This window comes from Oncorhynchus kisutch, linkage group LG20, assembly GCF_002021735.2.
Source record: "Oncorhynchus kisutch isolate 150728-3 linkage group LG20, Okis_V2, whole genome shotgun sequence".
NCBI classification, from domain to species: Eukaryota; Metazoa; Chordata; class Actinopteri; order Salmoniformes; family Salmonidae; genus Oncorhynchus; species Oncorhynchus kisutch.
Genome location: NC_034193.2, coordinates 21,161,334 through 21,182,751, shown reverse-complemented (window position 1 = coordinate 21,182,751; position 21,418 = coordinate 21,161,334). Strand labels below are relative to the sequence as shown.

General features: G+C 41.5%; 1 protein-coding gene across 1 annotated transcript; it reads left to right on the top strand.

Annotated features, from left to right (window-relative positions):
• Positions 1-2,616: 2,616 nt before the first annotated feature.
• On the top strand, positions 2,617-18,639 carry kcnj12a (potassium inwardly rectifying channel subfamily J member 12a). The gene is made up of 2 exons (XM_020454538.2): positions 2,617-3,288; positions 10,101-18,639. Exon 2 carries the CDS (start codon positions 10,279-10,281, stop codon positions 11,608-11,610), a length of 1,332 nt encoding a protein of 443 aa, XP_020310127.1. The 5' UTR covers positions 2,617-3,288; positions 10,101-10,278; the 3' UTR covers positions 11,611-18,639.
• Positions 18,640-21,418: the final 2,779 nt, after the last annotated feature.

Here is a 21,418-nt window from a genome sequence, read left to right as displayed (position 1 = left end):
TGTCGCGTTGCCATACCTCCAGCCTGGTTCTTGACGACGCTAATCAAACACTTATTCATAGGAGCCTGGTGATTAATGCAAATTAGACCTCACTGCTGAGTACAGCTGGCTGGCAGGAGTGGGTATCTATTGCTCTCTCTCTCCTCCCTCGTGTTCTCCTTCTCTCATAGTCTCTCGCTTGTCTCTTGTGCTCGTTCTCGCCACTTTTTTCTCTCTCTCCATCTCTCTCTTCTCTGGTCCTCTATCTCACTCTCTCTTCTCTTGACCTCTCTCTCATGATGAGTCATGGCCAGAGTGGGTCTCTGTTTGGATGAGTGAGGGGCGGTTGGAGCACTCTCCTCTCTTTCACTATGGCGGTAGTCGCCCGTGTAGCACCAGGCAAAACAACATGGCTTGTGATGCTGTATGTACGGTCCCTGTATCCACGGAAGCCATATATTTCACTCACACCTCTCCCTAGGAGACCGAACCCTCTCGCGCAAGTGATGTGTGAAGAATTGCTATGCAGTACATACACTACCACCTGTCGTTCATTGGTGTTGTTCTCGTGCTCTTTACTCTCACTCCATAGTGAGGCACTGCAGCAATAGTGCAGTGGAGTCGAATGCAAACTCTCGCAGTGGCACGTTGAAGAAACCGGTGTCCTCTAGACCTCCAGCTAATTGACAGCATTCATCATCATCTCAATGCAAATGATGCTAGATTACCATTATGAAGAGTCAGGTTGTCCCTGATCACATTGACAGATAAAATCAGAGGATAGGCTGAGTTTGGGGGAAAAGAAAGAGCACCCTCAAAAAAAAGGGAAAGATAACATTAAAAAAATCGTATTTTTTTCAAATGCACCATAAAAACAGCCACAGTGCTGATGATTCATAAAGTGATAAAGATGGGCTGTAACGCAGTCAGGCTGTATTTAGAGTCTTCTCACTCTCCTCCTCCCCCTGAGTAATTGTCATCTCTTTTAGGGTTTGACTGATGACTGGCTCTCTGATAAATGTGAGAAAAGGAGAGCGTGCAAAGCCTCACCGAGCGTCGTCAAATATAATGTCACTGCTCGGAGTTGTCAAGGGTAACGCAGTAGAATGTTCCACAGCATCAATAGCCAGGAGAGCTACAGGTTGAAATGGTTCTTAAACACCTTGAGACCAAACAAGGCACTGCTGCATTATAATGAGGATGGAAAATGATTTACGGTTATGTGCTACATCCTCCAGACAGACCACAGAAAGACTACCTTCATAGAGACATTTGAAATTGAAAGGCTCTTACTGATGACTCACTGTTTTACTTTATTTCTGGAGACAGAGAAGAAGAAAACAAGAAATTAATGCCACCTGTTGATCTCCTTGTAAAACATAATAAGTAGAGTTCAACACAGAAGGAAATGACCGCCACATTTTCACTTAAATTCCACTTTCAGGAGAGTGTCAGGATGCTAGACATGTTGCGGAGATGCCAAAACCTTAACCCTGTCTGCAGACACACACACACACACATAACCACACACACACACACACACACACACACACACACACACACACACACACACACACACACACACACACACACACACACACACACACACACACACACACACACATACACACACACACACACACACACACACACACACACACACACACACACACACACACACACACACACACACACACACACACACATAACCACACACACACACACACACACACACGCCCTGGGTCAATACTGATTACACACTGGGCAAGTGTGAAGGGTGTCTCTCCGCACCAAGTCACCCAGCTCAGCTACGTGATCTATCAATACACTGTATCCACTCCATCGTCACAGCGACACACTCCTACAGAGCACCAAATAATGCATGGGATACATTTAAGACAGGCATGCATGTTGAGAACACTCAACATCCTCACCATCCTCACCTCTGACTGAAAGGGGCAGTTCAGTAACACCTGACAGTGTAGTAACCTAGGAACACAACTGATATGACCACGTTGTATGTAGAGCTATCTGATATGACTTTGTAGTCGTCATGAAATTAAACTGTGACAGGGGGGCACTGAAAGGACATGAACAGGCAAGAGGTTGCTACTGTAATGTGGATTGGGCAGTCAGTATGTAGCAATGTGTGAGATCCCCCAACAGTTACACTCTATTTGCAGTTCTGTCATTTACCAAAATAAAAACTATTCCCAATGTAATCTGAAGGCAGCATGTATACACTGCTACACTGTCCTGGGTATTTGAATGATACGTCTGTCGATCAGGTTACTGTCCACAGACTGTGCCATGCTGTGGGAGAGGGAGAGAGAGAGAGAGACAGAGACAGGGGCAGACAAACAGACAGACAGAGACAGGCAAAGAGAGACAGAGGGGAGGGAGGGAGGGAGGGAGGGAGGGAGGGAGGGAGGGAGGGAGGGAGGGAGGGAGGGAGGGAGGGAGGGAGGGAGGGAGGGAGGGAGGGAGGGAGGGAGGGAGGGAGGGAGGGAGGGAGGGAGGGAGGGAGGGAGGGAGGGAGGGAGGGAGGGAGGGAGGGAGGGAGCAGTGGCTGCAAATGGCAGCTTCTGTGACACAACGAGAGAGAAGGGAGTGGGAGAAGAGATGCAGGGAGTGAGTGAGCAAGAAACAGTGAGAGAAAAAGAGAGCGAGAGAGAGAGAACTGCTGCCAGCAGAACTAGATCAGGTTGCAAATATTGATAGAGAGGCTGTTCAGCTAATAAGCAGAGGTAATTATCTCTTTTAATTCAACATTTTTATGGGAAATGTGACAAAGGACTTCAATGTTACTAAAGATTGTCAATGAACACAAGTGCTGAGGGAGTTCAGAAGATGGGGATACAAAGCCTTTTTTCACATTGGGAAATTGTTAGATACCTTTGTTTACGCCCAGCAACGGAGGACAAACTGAGGACAGAGTGATTCAGTCAAAGAGAAGAAAATACACACATTTGTCATGGTTTTGTTCTTTGTGGGGACCAATTGACCACAGTTGCATTGCACGTATGTGCGATGTATGTAGGAAGAACTCGCTGACTGACAACAACAGAGGAAGGAAAGATAGCAGATATAGAGCTCAATGATGAAGAAATTCAAAGGGTTTCTGTGTCTGTGGCTCAAAAGGATGGAGTGGTTCTACCCTTAGGAATCACAGAGGGAGAGACCAGCTCTGGTGGCTTAAACTCGGAGGGAGAATGATGCTTCAGATTGGTTAGCTGGGATATGAGCCAGGAGGACACTGTGTTTCAGCTCTAAAGTGGGGTAGAAGAAGAACCAGGTGGATAATATAAGGTAAGAAACTTCACATCATGTTTGACTCTGCTCTTTCATCAACTGCTTTTCCTCATCATTGGTGTGATATTGGTGGGGACAGCAATTACGTAATGGGGTTTAGTGTAATAATAAATGCAAAGTCTTTTGTCTTGTCCAATCTAAATTCATATAGTACAGGCATATTGCTGTGTAAAAGAGAAGGCAGATCTTCTTGTCGATATGAAAAGTTTATTTCCAAAACGCTTTATCCCCCAATGTTTGTGTTTTTTCATCAGATATGATGACTTATGGGAAGTTTCATGTGTGTGTAAAATATTACTGTTCTCAGATTTTGTATTCATAGATTTGAGATATGTATGAAAAAGTTTTTTTTGTGCAAAATGCAATATATCCATTGTTTAGCTGGAATGGAACGTTCGTATCCTGTATATTTGACCGTGATACGTGTTTTCCTCACCTAGCTATCTTATGATGAATGCACCTACTGTAAGTCGCTCTGGATAAGAGCATCTACTAAATGTTTTACATACAGATCTCCTGTTACTGTATTGAAAAAAAAGTTTACAAAAATATATACATTGATGTCACAAATGTAGCATTTGTACAGTTGTTTATTAAAAATGTATTTTTTTGTTGCATTTGACTGTAAAACCAGGCAATACTGCTTATTTCTGAGAGTGAGGGGGATATATGGCATTTAGCAAAAAACAGGATTATTTGTTTCTCTGAAATGAAACCATCAAGTGATAGATTTTAATCAAATACATGTAATTGAACAACCCCATGCCACAATTAGATCATGAGAAAACACACCAATCTCTTTTCTTATGATTTCTTTAAGCAATAAAATCTCATTTACCAAAATTTCTGAAAATGGATAGATAGTGTTTTGAAGTATACAGTGAAGTGTTCCTCATTAACAGCCCAGTATATGGATTGTGTATATGATCCTTCGGACACCTACAGTATCACTTCACATCTAAGGCTGGTATGAGATGACTGTATGATGCTTAGCCTACACCTGTTCCAGACAGCGCTTCATGTAAAAATACATTTCAATCCACACGTTATGCACACGTTCTACCCTCAGAATTCTAAACGATTGTCTGAGTACCAAATCAACACATATTTCTCTGAGGTTAAATCCATTAAGGAGATCGTATACAATGATTATGGACCACTAGTTGCAATCATGACAGGTTTTTTTTTTGGCATGATGCGCACTAAACTTGATTATTCAACTTGATCATGTATGGAGCTTTGTCCAGCAGACAGCTGTCATTAATCAAATCCACAGGAAAGATGTATTATCTGAGTGAATCTCCTAAAAGTACTGTACTCAAGATATAACCAAAGAGTTTACATTTTATTTAAAAAATACCAAGAGCATTCAAGTTGATGTACGGCAGTGCTCTGTGTTTCCCAGATATATCAATGGTCAGGTCCTGCCTGCCTGTCATCTCAATAGCACACCACAAACCTTAGCTTCATATTGTGTACATAACTGATGCCATTAGATTGTCTTGTTTGAATCCATTCATTATACATACTTGATTTTAGATTTGAATATGTGGTCAGATATGAAAATAGAATAAAAAATTCAAGACATTTAAGTTTTATTATATAATGTAAGCTACTCCTGGCCTACGCAGCATGTCGCACTATGTGCAATACAAATGTACATCTATATTAGAGTTTTATGTATAGTAAGCTTCATATTTTATATTTTAAAAAGTACTCAGTGGTTTTCGCAGTGACTAGAACATTGAATCACATACTAGAGTAAGTGGGTATGAAACATGTACTACTTACTACATTTATTAAACTGGGGAATTCATTCCAAAGCACTATATGTTGGTAAAGTAGCTTTTATTGTTTAAAGACATTATGAAAGAGATTGGCCTGTTTTTTCATTATCTAATAAATGACCTGGGGTTGTTAAATGACAGACATGTACTTGTTTAAAATGTAGCACTTGATGGTTTCATTTCAGAGAGACAAATAACCATGTTTTTTTGCTAAATGCCATATATCCCCCTCACTTTATTTCATTTGTATTTAACTAGGCAAGTCAGTGAAGAAACAATTCTTGTTTTCAATGACGGCCTAGGAACAGTGGGTTAACTGCGTTGTTCAGGGGCAGAATGACATACTTTTACCTTGTCGGCTCGGGGATTCATTCATGCAACCTTTCGGTTACTAGTCCAATGCTCTAACCACTAGGCTACTTGCTGCCCGACTCACAGAGAAATAAGTAGTACTGCTAGGTTTTACACAGTCAAATGTAACAAATAACCACTTTTTTTTTATAAAGAACTGTACAAATGATACATTTGTGACATCAATATTAAAATAATAATAAGTAAATACGGTAATATGAGATCTGTATAAAACATTTACATTTGACATTTTAGTCATGAAGCAAATGTTCTTATCCAGAGAGACTTACAGTAAGTGCATTAATCTAAAGATAGTTAAGTGAGACAACTACACACCACAGTCAAATATACAGGGTACGAACATGCCATTCCAGCAACAACAAAAAATGGATATATAGCGTTTTGCCCCAAATAAAAACATTTTCATGCACATCTAAAAATATATGAATAAAAAATATTTTCTGATGAAAAAACACAAATGTGATATAGCGTTTTGTAAATAAACTTCTAATGTTCACTTGCTTGGTGTCATAAGCTAAGAGGTCAATTAACAACATAAACAGCATGGGGTTTCCGAGCCATGGACCTTTATAGAGCCGAGCCTTTGGGACGCCCCCTAGTGGGATTGGCCTGTAATCACTTAATTGATCAAAAGAATACAGGTGGATGAAAAAAAGTGACCACGGGAGATATTTAGTCTTGTTCAGTAACACATAGAAGTGACGATAGGATGATTGTTAAATCACGGATTTGCAATAAAGCAATGAATGATTATGATGCACCCTGCATAAGCACAAATACACACGTACACACACACACACACACACACGCTTATCTCTTTTGGTTTCAGCTGAACAGTAACATCAGATGGAATTTCAAACACAAACTATTGTCCTTGCCGCTAGAGTGTGACTTATCAGTCTGTCTTTTATCAGGAGAGACACATAACGTTGTAGAAAATGGCTGACTATCAGAGTTTGCCTTTCCCTTGCCATGGTCAAATCCTGTCTTGAATGAAGTTCACTATGATAGAAATAGAATGAACAATAGTCATTCTATTTCTGTGGTCACTATTACATTGTCGAATGCATTAAACGTAGTAACAAACTGCCCATGCAACTGGACACGGCAGATGTACAATGCTATACTACGAAGGTGTGCTCCCACATTGTGTCCCCTGCGGTTAAGTGGTGAGCTACTCAATAGGAAAATATGTAGGTCACTTGAGACTACACGGGTGATGAGGTGAGCCATAGGAAAATACGATGACACCTGATCCTGAGCTATTCCTGAACAATGGACAAAGGGTGCTGGCTGCGATCACAGTCGCCGTGTTCGATTTCCTGCTTTCCTTGAGATGGAGTACCCCCTTTTCCTCCCGGCCTCGTGTTCCACCCCCCCATCCTTCGTCATTTTTTACACATAATCGAACCCCATCAGGATCATTCAAAAGCATTTCACCTTACCTGCACACTCAAATCACCTCCATGCTTTGTTCACTTTTGTGTGATCCTGTGTGTTATCCTATGTATGATCCTGTGTGTTATCCTATGTTATCCTATATGTGAATAATAACCACATTGTACTTTCTACAAAGATGCACTCATGAGTTATACTTTGGTTGCTATTTCAGACATAACAAAGTCATCCTGTAGTCAGGTTATTTGAAAGTGAAAGGAATGACAATGTAGAAATGTAGCAAAGGTATGCCACACAAGGTATGATTTCTCTCACGTGCCGTGGTATTCTTGGCATCGACTCTGCAAATCTGTCTTTTCACACACACACACACACACACACACGGAGGTATGCTGTATGTGTTCGCTGGAACATAAAGGTAACGACTGCATTTTGCCATATTTCCATATCTCAATGAAATCTGTATAGCACATAAAGCAAATAGAATTAAAGGCAGAGTTATAGTTGGTGTAGCGGTCTACTTGTGTTGCATTTATAACATAGACAGACATAAAGTAAGGTAAGAGGATTGGTGAAGCTCTATACTGTACATGACTAATCTAGATTCAGCTGTGCTAAAAGAAAAGCATCACCTAAACCACCTACTGTCGAATCCAAATAACTTCGGCATTCTAACAAAGCATACATTCTCCGCATTGTGACTTCTAAATTCCATTTCCTGCAAATCCATTAATGCAGCATGTTGCGAAATACTTTCTCCAGCATAGACCTGGAGGCACATAACTAATGACTTGAAGCACACACAGGGGGTTTTACTTTCATTTAATCAATTCATGTGTTGCCTGATATACTACTACAGACAGTATGACATGAGGACCGTTGTCGGCCGTAAGGGGATGGGGAGCAAGCTAGAAGGTGGATGGCATGGAATACAAACATAGTGAAATGCTGAAACCTTCCGTAGACTCTGTACATTGCAAACTGTGTTTTGCGATATTAGTGATTAAGAAAAAATATGTATTGGTTCAAATGATATATGGTATGTGTGCAGTAACAGTAGTGGTGAGACATTATCATGGGATAATCAAATCCTTTGGAAGAGGGCACAAAAGCAGACATAGCTGTCATAATATATTACAGCAGTTGACATAGCAACTCTGTTAGACCTGGCTGTAGAGTACAGCCAACTACTGTGCTGCGTTCATGGTGAATGGAGTGAGACTGAGAGGCTGTGGTAGAGAGAGGGAAGGACCGGAGGGATTTAGTAGTGCACGTCAGTGGACGGTTGTACACCGTCAAGCCTTCAGAGTGTTGATCCGGGGTATAGGGATGAGACAGGGACTGTCTGGGGATCCAGAGGGACCTGTGGCTGACTACTGGGGGCCTATAGACACTTTTACCCTGCTCTGCTGGTTACCCTGGAGACTGGACATGATGTGGACCAGGTGACGTCTGTGGCCCAGGTCACATCTGTGGCCCTTCGTAGCCGAGGTCTAGTAAATTAGTAGACAATATCTATACAGAGATGGATAAATCATTACAGATTGGCAAAGGTGTTTGTAAACCTAAGGCTAGTGTGATGTACAAAAAAAAGAAGTTATATACAGTGTGTGTGTGTTTCTGTGTTTGTTTCTGCGTGTGTGCGTGAATAAATATGTTATTCTTTAGTGTGTACATGTTTATTTGAATTCTATACAAATATGTTTTAAATGTGAATGATTGATCACTTAACCATGAGAAAGGTTTCTGTCTAGTATTGAACATGCACACAAGCAGAGGGTGGAGAAATGCAGTATACGTATTTATAAACTGGGTGGTTCTAGCCTTGAATGCTGATTGGCTGACAGCCGTGGTATATCAGACCGTACCACGGATATACCACGGATATGACAAAACACTTATTTTTACTGCTCTAATTACTTTGGTAACCAGTTTATAATAGCAATAAGGCACCTTGGGTGTTTGTGATATATGGCCAATATACCACGGCTAAGGGCTGTGTCCAGGCACTTCACATTGTGTCGTGCCTAAGATCAGCCCTGGTATATTGGCCATATATCACAAAAGGCCAAGTTTCCATATTGCTATTATAAACTGGTTACCAAAGTAATTAGACCCCCCCCCCCCCCCCAGGCCTTATTGCTTAAAAATATAGGAGGCAGTGGTAAAATGCAGTAAATCTTACACCATCCTCGTTGCGTGATTAATAATACTGCAAATTATACTGAATCAGGTCAAGTAAATAGAGCTTGAAACCTGGCTAAGTAGTGACAGAACATTTTCATTTTTAGACCAAGTGTGTCTCTCCCTCTCCTTCTGTCCCTGTGCTTAACATCTGTGATGGCGCACCCATGAAAACTGTGGCACGCACAGGAGTCCCCTGGGAATCCTGAATTAAACACATGCATACACACACACACACACACACACACACACAGGCAAATAAAAAAAAAGACTTGATCAAATTGAGTGCAATGCTGACATGACAGCCAGAAGAGCTCAGTACGTAAATGAACACACCACTGAGATAGGAAGCTTTACCATGTTGAACTTTCCACTACGTCCTAGTGTTGATGTCGCTGAAATCTGATCATTCTGCTGACTGTGTGTACTATAGCGTACAGAAGGCTGCATAAAAAATAGTGAATGATGTCTGGTAGCATCTCATCGGTTCTAAGCAAGTGGCCGATAAAAGCACAGGAAACGTCTTGTGAGAGAAGTGTCTGGATCTAGCTAGCTCCTCTCCACTTTGCCCGGCAATCAACAAAAATACTTCTGAAAAGGGCCATTTGGAATGAATGTGTGAGTCGTGATCAGGCTTCGGAAGCAGGAGGTAAAGGGGGGGGGGGGGGGGGGGGGTGAGTCTTTTGCCATTCATATTGAAAACGAATTCATGATAAAAATCTTGCATTTTGTCAAGAATCATGGTAATAGCACTAAGGCCATAATAATATCACCATAAAGTACAAAACATTTAAGGAATCTTATACGGTATGGTGACTACATCATTTAAGGTTTTGGTGTCAATGGATTATGTGAAATGTGGTTATGTGGCATGTGGCAATAGCCTGAAGACTACTTATGAAAGCCCAGTGGCATAATGGATTATGTGTGCATGAATTACACCAAATAAATGTCTTTGTAGTGCAGTTCCCCAGAGTCTTAAATGGTGAAGTACTTTGATACTGATATGCTGTAATATGACAGTTATTTCAAAGTACTGACGTCCGTATCCCTCTCTTCTCTCCTCAGGGAGTGGTCGGCCGAGAGTACAACAACCCACACAGCACACCTTCTCCCTGGCTATGACCGGCTGAGATGGGGCTCTGGCAGTGACACCACTGGAAAGGACCTCTGAGTGATCACACATTGGGACATCTGGGACCTCCCACCTACTCCCGACCCTGCAGCCCGGGCCTACGTGGCCAGCATGAGTGTGGGGCGTCTCAACCGCTACAGCATTGTGTCATCTGAGGAGGAGGCGCTGCGGCTCACCAACATGCACGGCGGCAGCAGTGGTGGAATGAATGGCTTTGGCAACGGCAAAATCCACACACGCCGCAAGGTCCGCAACCGCTTCGTCAAGAAGAATGGCCAGTGCAATGTGCAGTTCGCCAACATGGAGGACAAGTCATCGCGCTACATGGCCGATATGTTCACCACGTGCGTGGACATCCGTTGGCGCTACATGCTGGTGCTGTTCACGCTGGTGTTCGTGCTGTCTTGGCTGGCCTTTGGCCTGGCCTTCTGGGTCATAGCGTTACTCCACGGCGACCTTGACAACCCGGCCGGAGACGACAACTTCACGCCCTGCGTTCTGCAAGTCAACGGCTTCGTGGCCGCCTTCCTGTTCTCCATCGAAACCCAGTCGACCATCGGCTACGGCTACCGCTGCGTGACGGAGGAGTGTCCCGTCGCAGTATTCATGGTGGTCTTCCAGTCCATCGTGGGCTGCATCATTGACTGCTTCATGATTGGCGCCATCATGGCCAAGATGGCACGGCCCAAGAAGCGGGCACAGACGCTGCTGTTCAGCCACAACGCAGTGATCGCCATGCGCGACAGCAAGCTGTGCCTCATGTGGAGGGTGGGGAACCTGAGGAAGAGTCACATTGTAGAGGCCCATGTCAGAGCTCAGCTCATCAAACCCCGTATCACTGACGAAGGGGAGTACATCCCCTTGGACCAAATAGACATCAATGTGGGCTTTGACAAAGGCCTGGACAGGATTTTCTTGGTGTCGCCCATTACGATTATCCATGAGATTGATGAGGATAGTCCACTCTATGGGATTGGTAAAAATGACCTGGAGACGGCAGACTTTGAGATCGTGGTCATACTGGAGGGAATGGTCGAGGCGACTGCCATGACCACACAGGCGCGCAGCTCTTACCTGGCCACGGAGGTACTGTGGGGTCACCGGTTCGAGCCGGTGCTCTTCGAGGAGAAGAACCTGTACAAGGTGGATTACTCTCACTTTCACAAAACCTACGAGGTACCGTCCACCCCGCGCTACAGTGCCAAGGACATGGTGGAGAACAAATTCCTGGTGCCCACCTCCAACTCCTTCTGTTACGAGAACGAGCTGGCCTTCCTCAGCCGGGACGAGGACGAGGAAGAGGATGTGGTGGGCGTGGGCGGTGGTGTCAGAGTGCTGGCCAACATGAACAGTCCGGACCGGACCAGTCGACACGAGTTCGAGAGGATACAGACAACTAGGGGACTGGACCAAAGGTCGTACCGCAGGGAGTCAGAGATATGACCCCTGCCCTTGTACCTACCCGGGGTCAACTTTGATACGTTTTCTTTCCTTCCAAGGGTAAAAATGCAGAACAATGCAAAGTGCCATAGGAAAAGCTGACTACTGTAATAGGTTGGAAAGAAAATAAGGGGACAGTGAAAGGGAAAGAGGGATACTGTTTGGAAGGAAAAGGTGAAAGCAAGAGTACGCAGCTCGCAAAACTGTGGTAGAGAATGTCGTCAACAAAAGGAAAAGGCCTGTGAAGGACCTTATTCCTTCATGGAAACTTGAATATTTTTTTCATAATGTCATTTGAGTTTCAATGATGCATCGAACAGGTATAATGACAAGACCTAATAATCCGATACTAGGTGTTCATATTATTGCTTAGATAAGTTGTTTTGTGTGGAGTACCGTTTTTCAAAAAACATACTTTAAAAAATATTTTTGCTATTTCAACTTGCTGTTGGGCACAAATGATAGTGTTACAGTTTAAAGCTACCCATACGCTTCCCACATTGCTGGAATTCCCAATCGCTGTAACGGAGTTCGATGACACTTTGAAAATTCCTGTAAAAGTGTACTGCAGCATTCAGAAGCAATGAACCATGCTAAATCATTTAACCATCCACGAGCCATTGAAGCACAACGTAGTTTCACAACTTTAATTTGAACCAGTTGTGATGAATACATATAATTTGCACTATTAGACGAATTTAGGAGTAGGCCCAATAGTAATGCAGTAAATTAATTTAGAATGGGCAGGGGGGAACATCTCAAAATTCTCTAGAAAGAAAATAAATTGAATTGATCATTTTGATACCGCCTTGCTTAAAACATTAAAATAACACAGGATTATTCTGACCTCAACGAAGTTTGAAACAACTATAGGGAAAATATCATTACATTTCTTTGTTTCTCTCTTTTTTATTCTCTTTAAAACAAATCTATGCACATCATTAATGATATCAAGGGACAGAAACTGAATGGATTTCCGTAGAAGATGTTATGATGTCGTCCAATCACCATTGCATAATTCTACAAAGAGAACCGGTTTGATGAATGTGTGTCTGAACTCAATGAGGATTGAGGGCCTTCACATGTATAAAGTGTTTCCCCTCTAATATCTTTATAAGTAAAGAGCAGTTATTGTATGCTATCAAATCCCCTTTGATAGAAAAGTTCAAATAGTATGCAGAAAGAATGGTACTTTACCAGGTAAAGTGATGTGTGTTAAAGGAATACTCCACTCATGATGATGGTGTAAGTGACAATTTGCTTTTTGAAAGTCCTACATCTTGAAAACTTGCTGACATTTTCGGACTATATCGACAATGGACTAATTAAAAAAATACTAAATATAGTTTAAAATAGTGTATTATTCCTTCAAGCTTTGCTTTGCTGGAACTGTCATCAATATTTTCCTAATGGTCTACACAGGGTATGCATGTGGGGCAAGGTTAAAATGTGTAAAAAGATTTAATCCCGTGTTTTTAGAAACATACTGAAAGAGCAAGCTATTAACCCCTATTAAGCACGAGAAACTATCTTGGATATGTTGAAAAAAGTCCTTAGTTGATTTGATTCAATTACATCTCAGAAGCAATAGGCTTACATGATCAGGTGGACAGACAATATGAAAAGCAATAATACTGAAATGTACCTCCATGTTATGTACTAAACATAAATGGTGAAAGGCACAGAGCTAAATTTGGCTATCATGAGTCTATTTGTGGAACCCGCTTGGCTAGTCTGGTGACTCCATACTCTCGTGGTGCACCTGTTTTATAACTGGCACCACACTTATCTCTCTGACAGTGATGTTTTGAGTCTCGAGGAGCGCTTTCACCAAAACATCATGTATAGACATCTTTCGTCCTTCATTTACTGGAGTGATCTTCAAAGTTCAATAACTCAAGAAGTAGCTGAGCAGCTGAGTTAAGTTGGGTTCGGAACAACATTATATACATTATATTAAGAATGAGTACAATAACAACAAATATTTGTAAGCCTGGAAGCCTAAAGGTACCAAAACTCAATTTAAAATGCAAATTGGAATGGAAGTAACAAAAGGAGTCAAAAATAGGAAAGGTGTCTTGAATGTTAATAATCTAGGTTAAACTTCAAGCACAAAATCAAGCAAAAAATTCGAAATTCAAACCAAATAAATGTCATATTTTAGTATCTACAGATTTGTTTTTGTCTTAGTTACATATACTGAGTAGTTTGTAATTGATCAGTATCTAGGTAAAGCAAGAAAACTAAGGTGCATGACAGACTAATTTTAATCTTTGGCATGAATCGTAGCATATGAAATGTATACCTTGAATTTATGCCTACCCATAATTCACTGCTCTACTAAATAGCACACAATATATTATGCTGTGTCATGAAATCATTGAAATCCTCATTGAAATGTGCAGTTCATGTCCCCTAAAATACTACTTTTCCTCTTCCACCAAAATAACTGCCCTTGTATCTAAGAAAGGGGGAAGTAGGAGGTATAGTACTGTAAGACTAGCACAAGAAGAAACACCATGATGGTCATTCAGCTGGCGACAATGACTGATATTTTCCTAGTGGTCCTTTTATCCCAGGGGTATCCTTTGCCCTAAATAATTATACATAATGTGTTGCTTTTTAGAACTTTTAGGCTAAGAGAGATTTTTGGGGAGATAAATGAAGCCTTTTTGTCCCAATCCTAGACTTTAAGCTCATTGCCTTCTGGGAAGGCTCTGGTATCCTAATGTGTGACACCTTTGTACCTACTTATAATGTTTCGGTGGTATCCATGGTAAAGCATCATCAGCTTCTATGCTGCATCATCGGAATGCAAAATTCCATCATGCCTTTTTCTTTTTTATCTGAAGAAGTTTTAATATTAACAAAATGTACTACATGAAAACAGATAATGCACTAGCTGTACACAACATCAATAAACTATATTAGGCAACAGCTAAATACACACAAATCAACACATCTGTTTTTAAAGGAAGTTATTTTTAAATGACAGTATTTCATTGAGATACATTAGAATAAAATCATCCATATTTATCGATTTTTGTACCAGAAGAAAATCTGAAGAAATCACAAAGAAAGAGGCAAAAATAGATTTATTGCCTCAGGTTATCAATGATTTGATTTTGTTTCATTTCAGCACAGAAGCTTATGATTAAACAGGTATTTCTCTTAAAGGGATGATTGGAAAACCTTTGACCTCTGTAGAAGTCTTCCTATGGCCCAGGTGAAGAAACGTGCCCTGGGCTTTTATTTTAATGCAAAGTCAATTAAATTATTCGATTAAAACCTAATTGTAAATGAAAACTGGTTGGAGTGCATATTTTGTTAAATTTGCTTACTTCATGTATTTATCATTGTAAAACTGAAAACATTGGTATTACATTACAGTAGTAGCCCACAACACAGCAGCTGCTGTGAATTAACGTAATATTCCAGCATTTTGTTTCTCCCACCTAGCAAATTTCTTTGTTGCGAATCAACTCTAAACACAGGTGGTACTCATAAGGCCTGACTAATCAATCGACCAACTAACAGAGAGCTGTATCATGATGACAAATGTGATCAGACTGAGATCACAGATCAACATCTGTGTTGCCGAGGTGACCAGATGCCTCTCTGGTCTATGGACAATTATTCGATCCACTCGTTCAATAAATCACTGTGACATACACTCACACAAACAGCCTGGCGGGTTCAGGAGCCTTTTGGGACCCCATGGACCAGAACTGGAGGACAACCAGAGACAGGTGTAGAGAGAGAGATCAATGGAGGAAACAACTAGATGCATCATCATTACTCTACTGACAAAATAATAGAGAAAATGTTGGTTATATTTCTAATACTCGTTTCAATGTCTCACTTCTGGGGATTCTCTCTAGCAGGTCACTAACTTGACAAACCAATCACACAACGTCTGTTGGAGACAGACAGGTCGAGTGGCAAATGAGATGAGCCCCTCCCCTCTTTATAAGGTACCACTCGCCCAATTGTTCTCAGGCAAACCGTGAGGTTAGCGCTGCCAAACGTAGGACCTCAGCTCCTGTCGATAGTGTTGAGTACTGACCAAAAGGAAAGTTTTGCTTAGAGTATAATTTATTTGGAAGCTAGCGTCACACGGCTAGCTATCGAGACTTGGTTAGCACATGCCACAAAGCTTTAGCTAACTTGGCTAGCTAGCTGGAAAGCTAGCTAACCACACCCAAGGGCTAGCTCTGGCTGCAAGGCCAGATCAACCCACGTTCACCCGTGCTGATTAAACTGACTACCCTAGATTTACAGCTCGACGGTCGAGAGACACACTTTGTTTGTCGAGACACAAAGAACACACACACTTTCTCCAGCTAGCATTGTGCTAACTAGTTAGGCTGTTAGCCGAAAGGCAAGGAAAACTATTTTCTTGAGGAAAACTATTTTCTCTGAGCCATGGAGCCTTCTACCCCTGCACAGGGAGAACCGAGCAGGACTCTTGCCCTACTACTGTCACACTTGTATCCGTGTGGGGCTATGCTATCAGGCAAGGACACACACTCTTTGTGTATCATCTGCCTGGGGACAGAGTGTGCTGAAGCATCACTCGGTAACTCCTAGTCCTGTGTGCACTGTAGGGACTTTCATAAGCCTGCCCTTAAGCCAAGACTGCATAGATCAAACCCTTCACGGGCCCCATCGTCCTCACAGCCTGCGGGTGAGGAGGCTACCCCGCAACTTCAACCCTCACGGGCTGAGGTGGAGGAGGCTTACCCGAGGACCTCCAACCGTTGTTCGATTACTCTACAGTGGAGGAAGAAGAAGGGGACCTCATCATCAATGAGTTCGATAGGACTGGCCTTCGATACCCGATGACCGATTCAGGCTTATCAAAGTCTGCAGACTGGCAGCGGCCATACTCAATATTGAGTGGCACACACCCGTGGGGGGTGGCAGTGCAAAAGGGGATTGATACGACAGGAGGAGTCTCCCCTCTCGCACCGTCTCAGGAAATAAACTTCTCCCAGCTGTCCCAGCTTGCGTGGAGGAAGCCCAGCGCAACTGGGGCAAGCCCTTGTCCACTAAAGTCCAGACCAGGACATCCCTTGGTAGTTGAGCAGGCGCTGGCCAACCACACCAACCCCAGTGCAACTTCACAGACCGGCACATTTCTGAATCTATCTTCAAGAAGAACATAATGTCCCTACTGTTGGCTTATCAGGCAGATTTGCCGCTGGTACTGCCAAACAGGACCTATGAGAGGAGATCTGCGTCATTGCCGATCTCAACGTCTGTGCCTCCAGAGGACGTGTCATGAGCCTTGCTGTGGTGGGGGAGAGAGCCCTGCAAGTGTGGGAACGTCTCTCATCTCATTGGATAGCGGAGGCTATTATATTTGCTTATAATAGCAAGGGTTTACAGCCCTGGAGGGACTGAAGGCTCATTCCACCAGAGGTGGGCAATGTTCAAAGTAGAGGTCGACCGATTAATCGGAATGGCCGGTTAATTAGGGCCGATTTCAAGTTTTCATAACAATCGGTAATCAGCATTTTTGGACACCGATCATGGCCGATTACATTGCACTCCACAAGGAAACTGCGTGGCAGGCTGACTACCTGTTATGCGAGTGCAGCAAGAAGCCCAGGTAAGGCGCTAGCTAGCATTAAACGTATCTTATAAAACTAGTTAACTACACATGGTTGATGATATTACTAGTTTATCTAGCTTGTCCTGCGTTGCATATAATCAATGCGGTGCCTGTTAATTTATCATTGAATCACAGCCTACTTCGCCAAACGGATGATTTAACAAGCGCATTCGCGAAAAAAAGCACTGTTGTTGCACCAATGTGTACCTAACCATAAACATCAATGCCTTTCTTAAAATCAAAACACAAGTATATATTTTTAAACCTGCATATTTAGTTAATATTGCATGCTAACATTCATTTCTTTTAACTAGAGAAATTGTGACACTTCTCTTGCATTCTGTGCAACAGAGTCAGGGTATATGCAGCAGTTTAGGCCGCCTGGCTCGTTGCAAACTGTGTGAAGACTATTTCTTCCTAACAAAGAAAGCCAACTTCGCCAAACAGGGGATGATTTAACAAAAGCGCATTTGCGGAAAAAAGCACAATCGTTGCACGAATGTACCTAACCATAAACATCAATGCCTTTCTTAAAATCAATACACAGAAGTATATATTTTTTAACCTGCATATTTAGTTCAAAGAAATATTCCCTATTAAACTAGGGAAATTGTGTCACTTCTCTTGCGTTCATTGCACGCAGAGTCAGGGTATATGCAACAGTTTGGGCCGCCTGGCTCGTTGCGAACTAATTTGCCAGAATTTTACGTAATTATGACTTAACATTGAAGGTTGTGCAATGTAACAGGAATATTTAGACTTATGGATGCCACCCGTTAGATAAAATACGGAACGGTTCCGTATTTCACTGAAATAATAAACGTTTTGTTTTCGAAATGATAGGTCATTAATATGGTCAAATCCGTAAACTAAGGCTCGTATTTCTGTGTGTTATTATATTACAATTAAGTCTATGATTTGATAGAGCAGTCTGACTGAGCGGTGGTAGGCAGCAGCAGGCTCGTAAGCATTCATTCAAACAGCACTTTATTGCGTTTGCCAGCAGCTCTTCACAATGCTTCAAGCATTGCGCTGTTTATGACTTCAAGCCTATCAACTCCTGAGATTAGGCTGGCAATACTAAAGTACCTATTAGAACATGCAATAGTCAAAGGTATATGAAATACAAATGGTATAGAGAGAAATGGTCCTATAATAACTACAACCTAACACTTCTTACCTGGGAATATTGAAGACTCATGTTGAAAGGAACCACCAGCTTTTATATGTTATCAGGTTCTGAGCAAGGAACTAAAACGTTAGCTTTTTTACATGGCACATATTGCACTTTTACTTTCTTCTGCAACACTTTGTTTTTGCATTATTTAAACCAAATTGAACATGTTTCATTATTTACTTGAGACTAAATTGTTTTTATTTATGTATTATATTAAGTTAAAATAAAAGTGTTCATTGTTCATTCAGTATTGTTGTAATTGTCGTTATTACAAATATATATATATCTATCTAGATATATATATAAAAATCGTCAGATTAATCGGTATCAGCTTTTTTTGGTCCTCCAATAATCGGCATCGGCGTTGAAAAATCATAAATCGGTCGACCTCTAGTTCAAAGGCATCTTATTGCGACACATTTGCAATTCGGCATGTTGGGCCACTCCCTATGAGGTTTTACCGACTGGATGTCACTGCATCTTGGTTGGTGCATACATTCCTCAGTGCCTCTGAGGTGTGATGCTGTTGGGACTACACTGACTTCGGAGAGCAGGGCTGCGATATGGGAATTGGCCATATCCCATAAGTGAGACATCGAAACGAGTATTAGAAATAGAACTTAGGGTTACTTGCATAAGCCCAGTTCTACGAGAATATGAGTGAATTGTCTCACCGCATTTCCATGTTAGCAAGAGCACAATGAAGAAAGGCATACTTGAGAATGACCAGAGAACGGGCAATTTTAAAGAACTGATTCTAGCACAGAAAGATTCCAAAAAGTGGCAAAAATATTTCAGGTCTGTTACCATGGTTGGGCCGCAGGCGTGAAAGATTCAGCAGGCCACTGGCATTACACATCTGGCTAGAAGATTGCAGTAGCTCTGTTGGAATCACTTTTATATATAACTTTGACACCTTCTGGAAACAGAAGATACCCTACCATCTAAATCATCTTGTCTCCTGGACTCTGTCAAAGCATTTCAAGGCTTCGTTGAGACAATGATTTATCAATGACCCAAGACCAGGTCAGTTAATCCCTACCATTGTGTCACTGAGTTGTCATAATGCTGCAGCAAATGTAAATTATCCAAGGGTTGTTGGCAGACACAATGTAAATAACTGAATTTATGTCCCCCTAACTGCCTCTGTTGATCCTACAGCTATTGTATGCAGTAATCATGTGCCTATGAACCAAAGTTATACTGTTAGCACTGAGACAGTGTAGGAAGTCCACTATGTGCAGCTCACCATGTACTTTCAGCTCAAATATAAATAACATGAGCATGTCTACTTCTGATACGCTTCCCAGTAAAGCAATAAAAAACAATCAAACATCCCAGAAAAGTGATAAAAATAGCCTACATTAACATATGTAGCCTTTTGAAACAAGGTTCATGAAGTCAATAACTTACTAGTAACAGATGACATTCATATTCTGACTATCTCTGATAATACCTTTGATGATACAGTGGTAGCAACACATGGTTATAACATCTACAGAAAAGACAGAAATGCCAATGGTGGCGGTGTTGCCGTCTATATTCAGAACCACATTCCTGTAGCTTAGAGAGGATCTCATGTGAAACACTGTTGAAGTAATATAGCTACAGGTTCATCTGCCTCACCTAAAGCCCATTTTTGTGGGAAGCTGCTATAGACCACCAAGTGCTAACAATCAGTATCTGGTTAATATCTGTGAAATTCTTGATAATATATCTGACATCAACAGAGAGGTAGATTTTCTGGGTGATTTGAATATTGATTGGCTTTCATCAAGCTGCCCACTCAAGAGAAAATGTCAAACTGTAACCAGTGCATGCAACCTGGTTCAGGTTATCAGTCAACCTACCAGGGCAGTTACAAACAGCACAGGAATGAAATCATCAATGTATTGATCACATCTTTCCTAATGCTGCAGAAATTAGCTTTAAAGCAGTATCCAAATCCATCGGATATAGTGATCACAATATAGTAGCCATATCTATGAAAACTAAAGTTCCAAAGGCTGGGCCTAATATAGTGTATAAGAAGTCATACAATCAGTTTTGTAGGGATTCTTATGTTGATTATGTAAATAATATTTGCTGGTCTGTGGTGTGAAGAGCAACCAGACGCAGCACTTGACACATTTATGAAATTGCTTATTCCAGTTACTAATAAGCATGCACCCATTACGAAAACGAATGTAAAAACGGTTAAATCCCCTTGGATTGACGAGGAATTGAAAAATTGTGTGGTTGAGAGGGATAAGGCAAAAGGTATGGCAAATAAGTCTGGCAGCACAACCAACTGGCAAACATACTGCAAATTGAGAAATAATTTGACAAAACTGAATAAAAATAATTAGAAACAATACTATGAAGAAAAGAAAGGCAAAAAATATTTGGAGCTTTGGAGTACCTTAAATTAAATTTTGGACAAAAAGGCAAACTCAGCTCCCTCATTCATTGAATCAGATTGGTCATTCATCACAAAGCCCACTGATATTGCCAACAACTTTAATGGCTTTTTCACTTGCAAGATTTGCAAACTTAGGCATGACATGCCAGCAACAAACGCTGACACTACATATTCAAGTATATCTGACCAAATTATGAAAGACAAGCATTGCCATTTTGAATTCAGTAAAGTGAGTGTAGAAGAGGTGAAACAATTATTGTTGTCCATCAACAATGTCAAGCAATGTCAAGCCACCGTCTGACAATTTGGATGGAAAATTGCTGAGGATAATAGAGGACGATATTGCCACTCCTATTTGCCATATATTTAAGCCTACTAGAAAGTGTGTGCCCTCTGGCATGGACGGATGCAAAAGTAATTCCGCTACCTAAGAATAGTAAAGCCCCCTTTACCGGCTCAAAAAGCCGCCAAATCAGCCTGTTACCAACCCTTAGTAAACTTTTTGAGAAAATGATTTGACCAGTATACAATGCTATCTTATAGTAAACAAATTGACAACAGACTTTCAGCACACCTATAAGGAAGGACATTCAACAGGCAAATGATTGAGGATTGG

What these genes read in the sequence shown, in the direction of transcription:
- kcnj12a (XM_020454538.2), top strand. Translation starts at nt 10,279, where the DNA reads ATGAGTGTGGGGCGTCTCAACCGCTACAGCATTGTGTCATCTGAGGAG.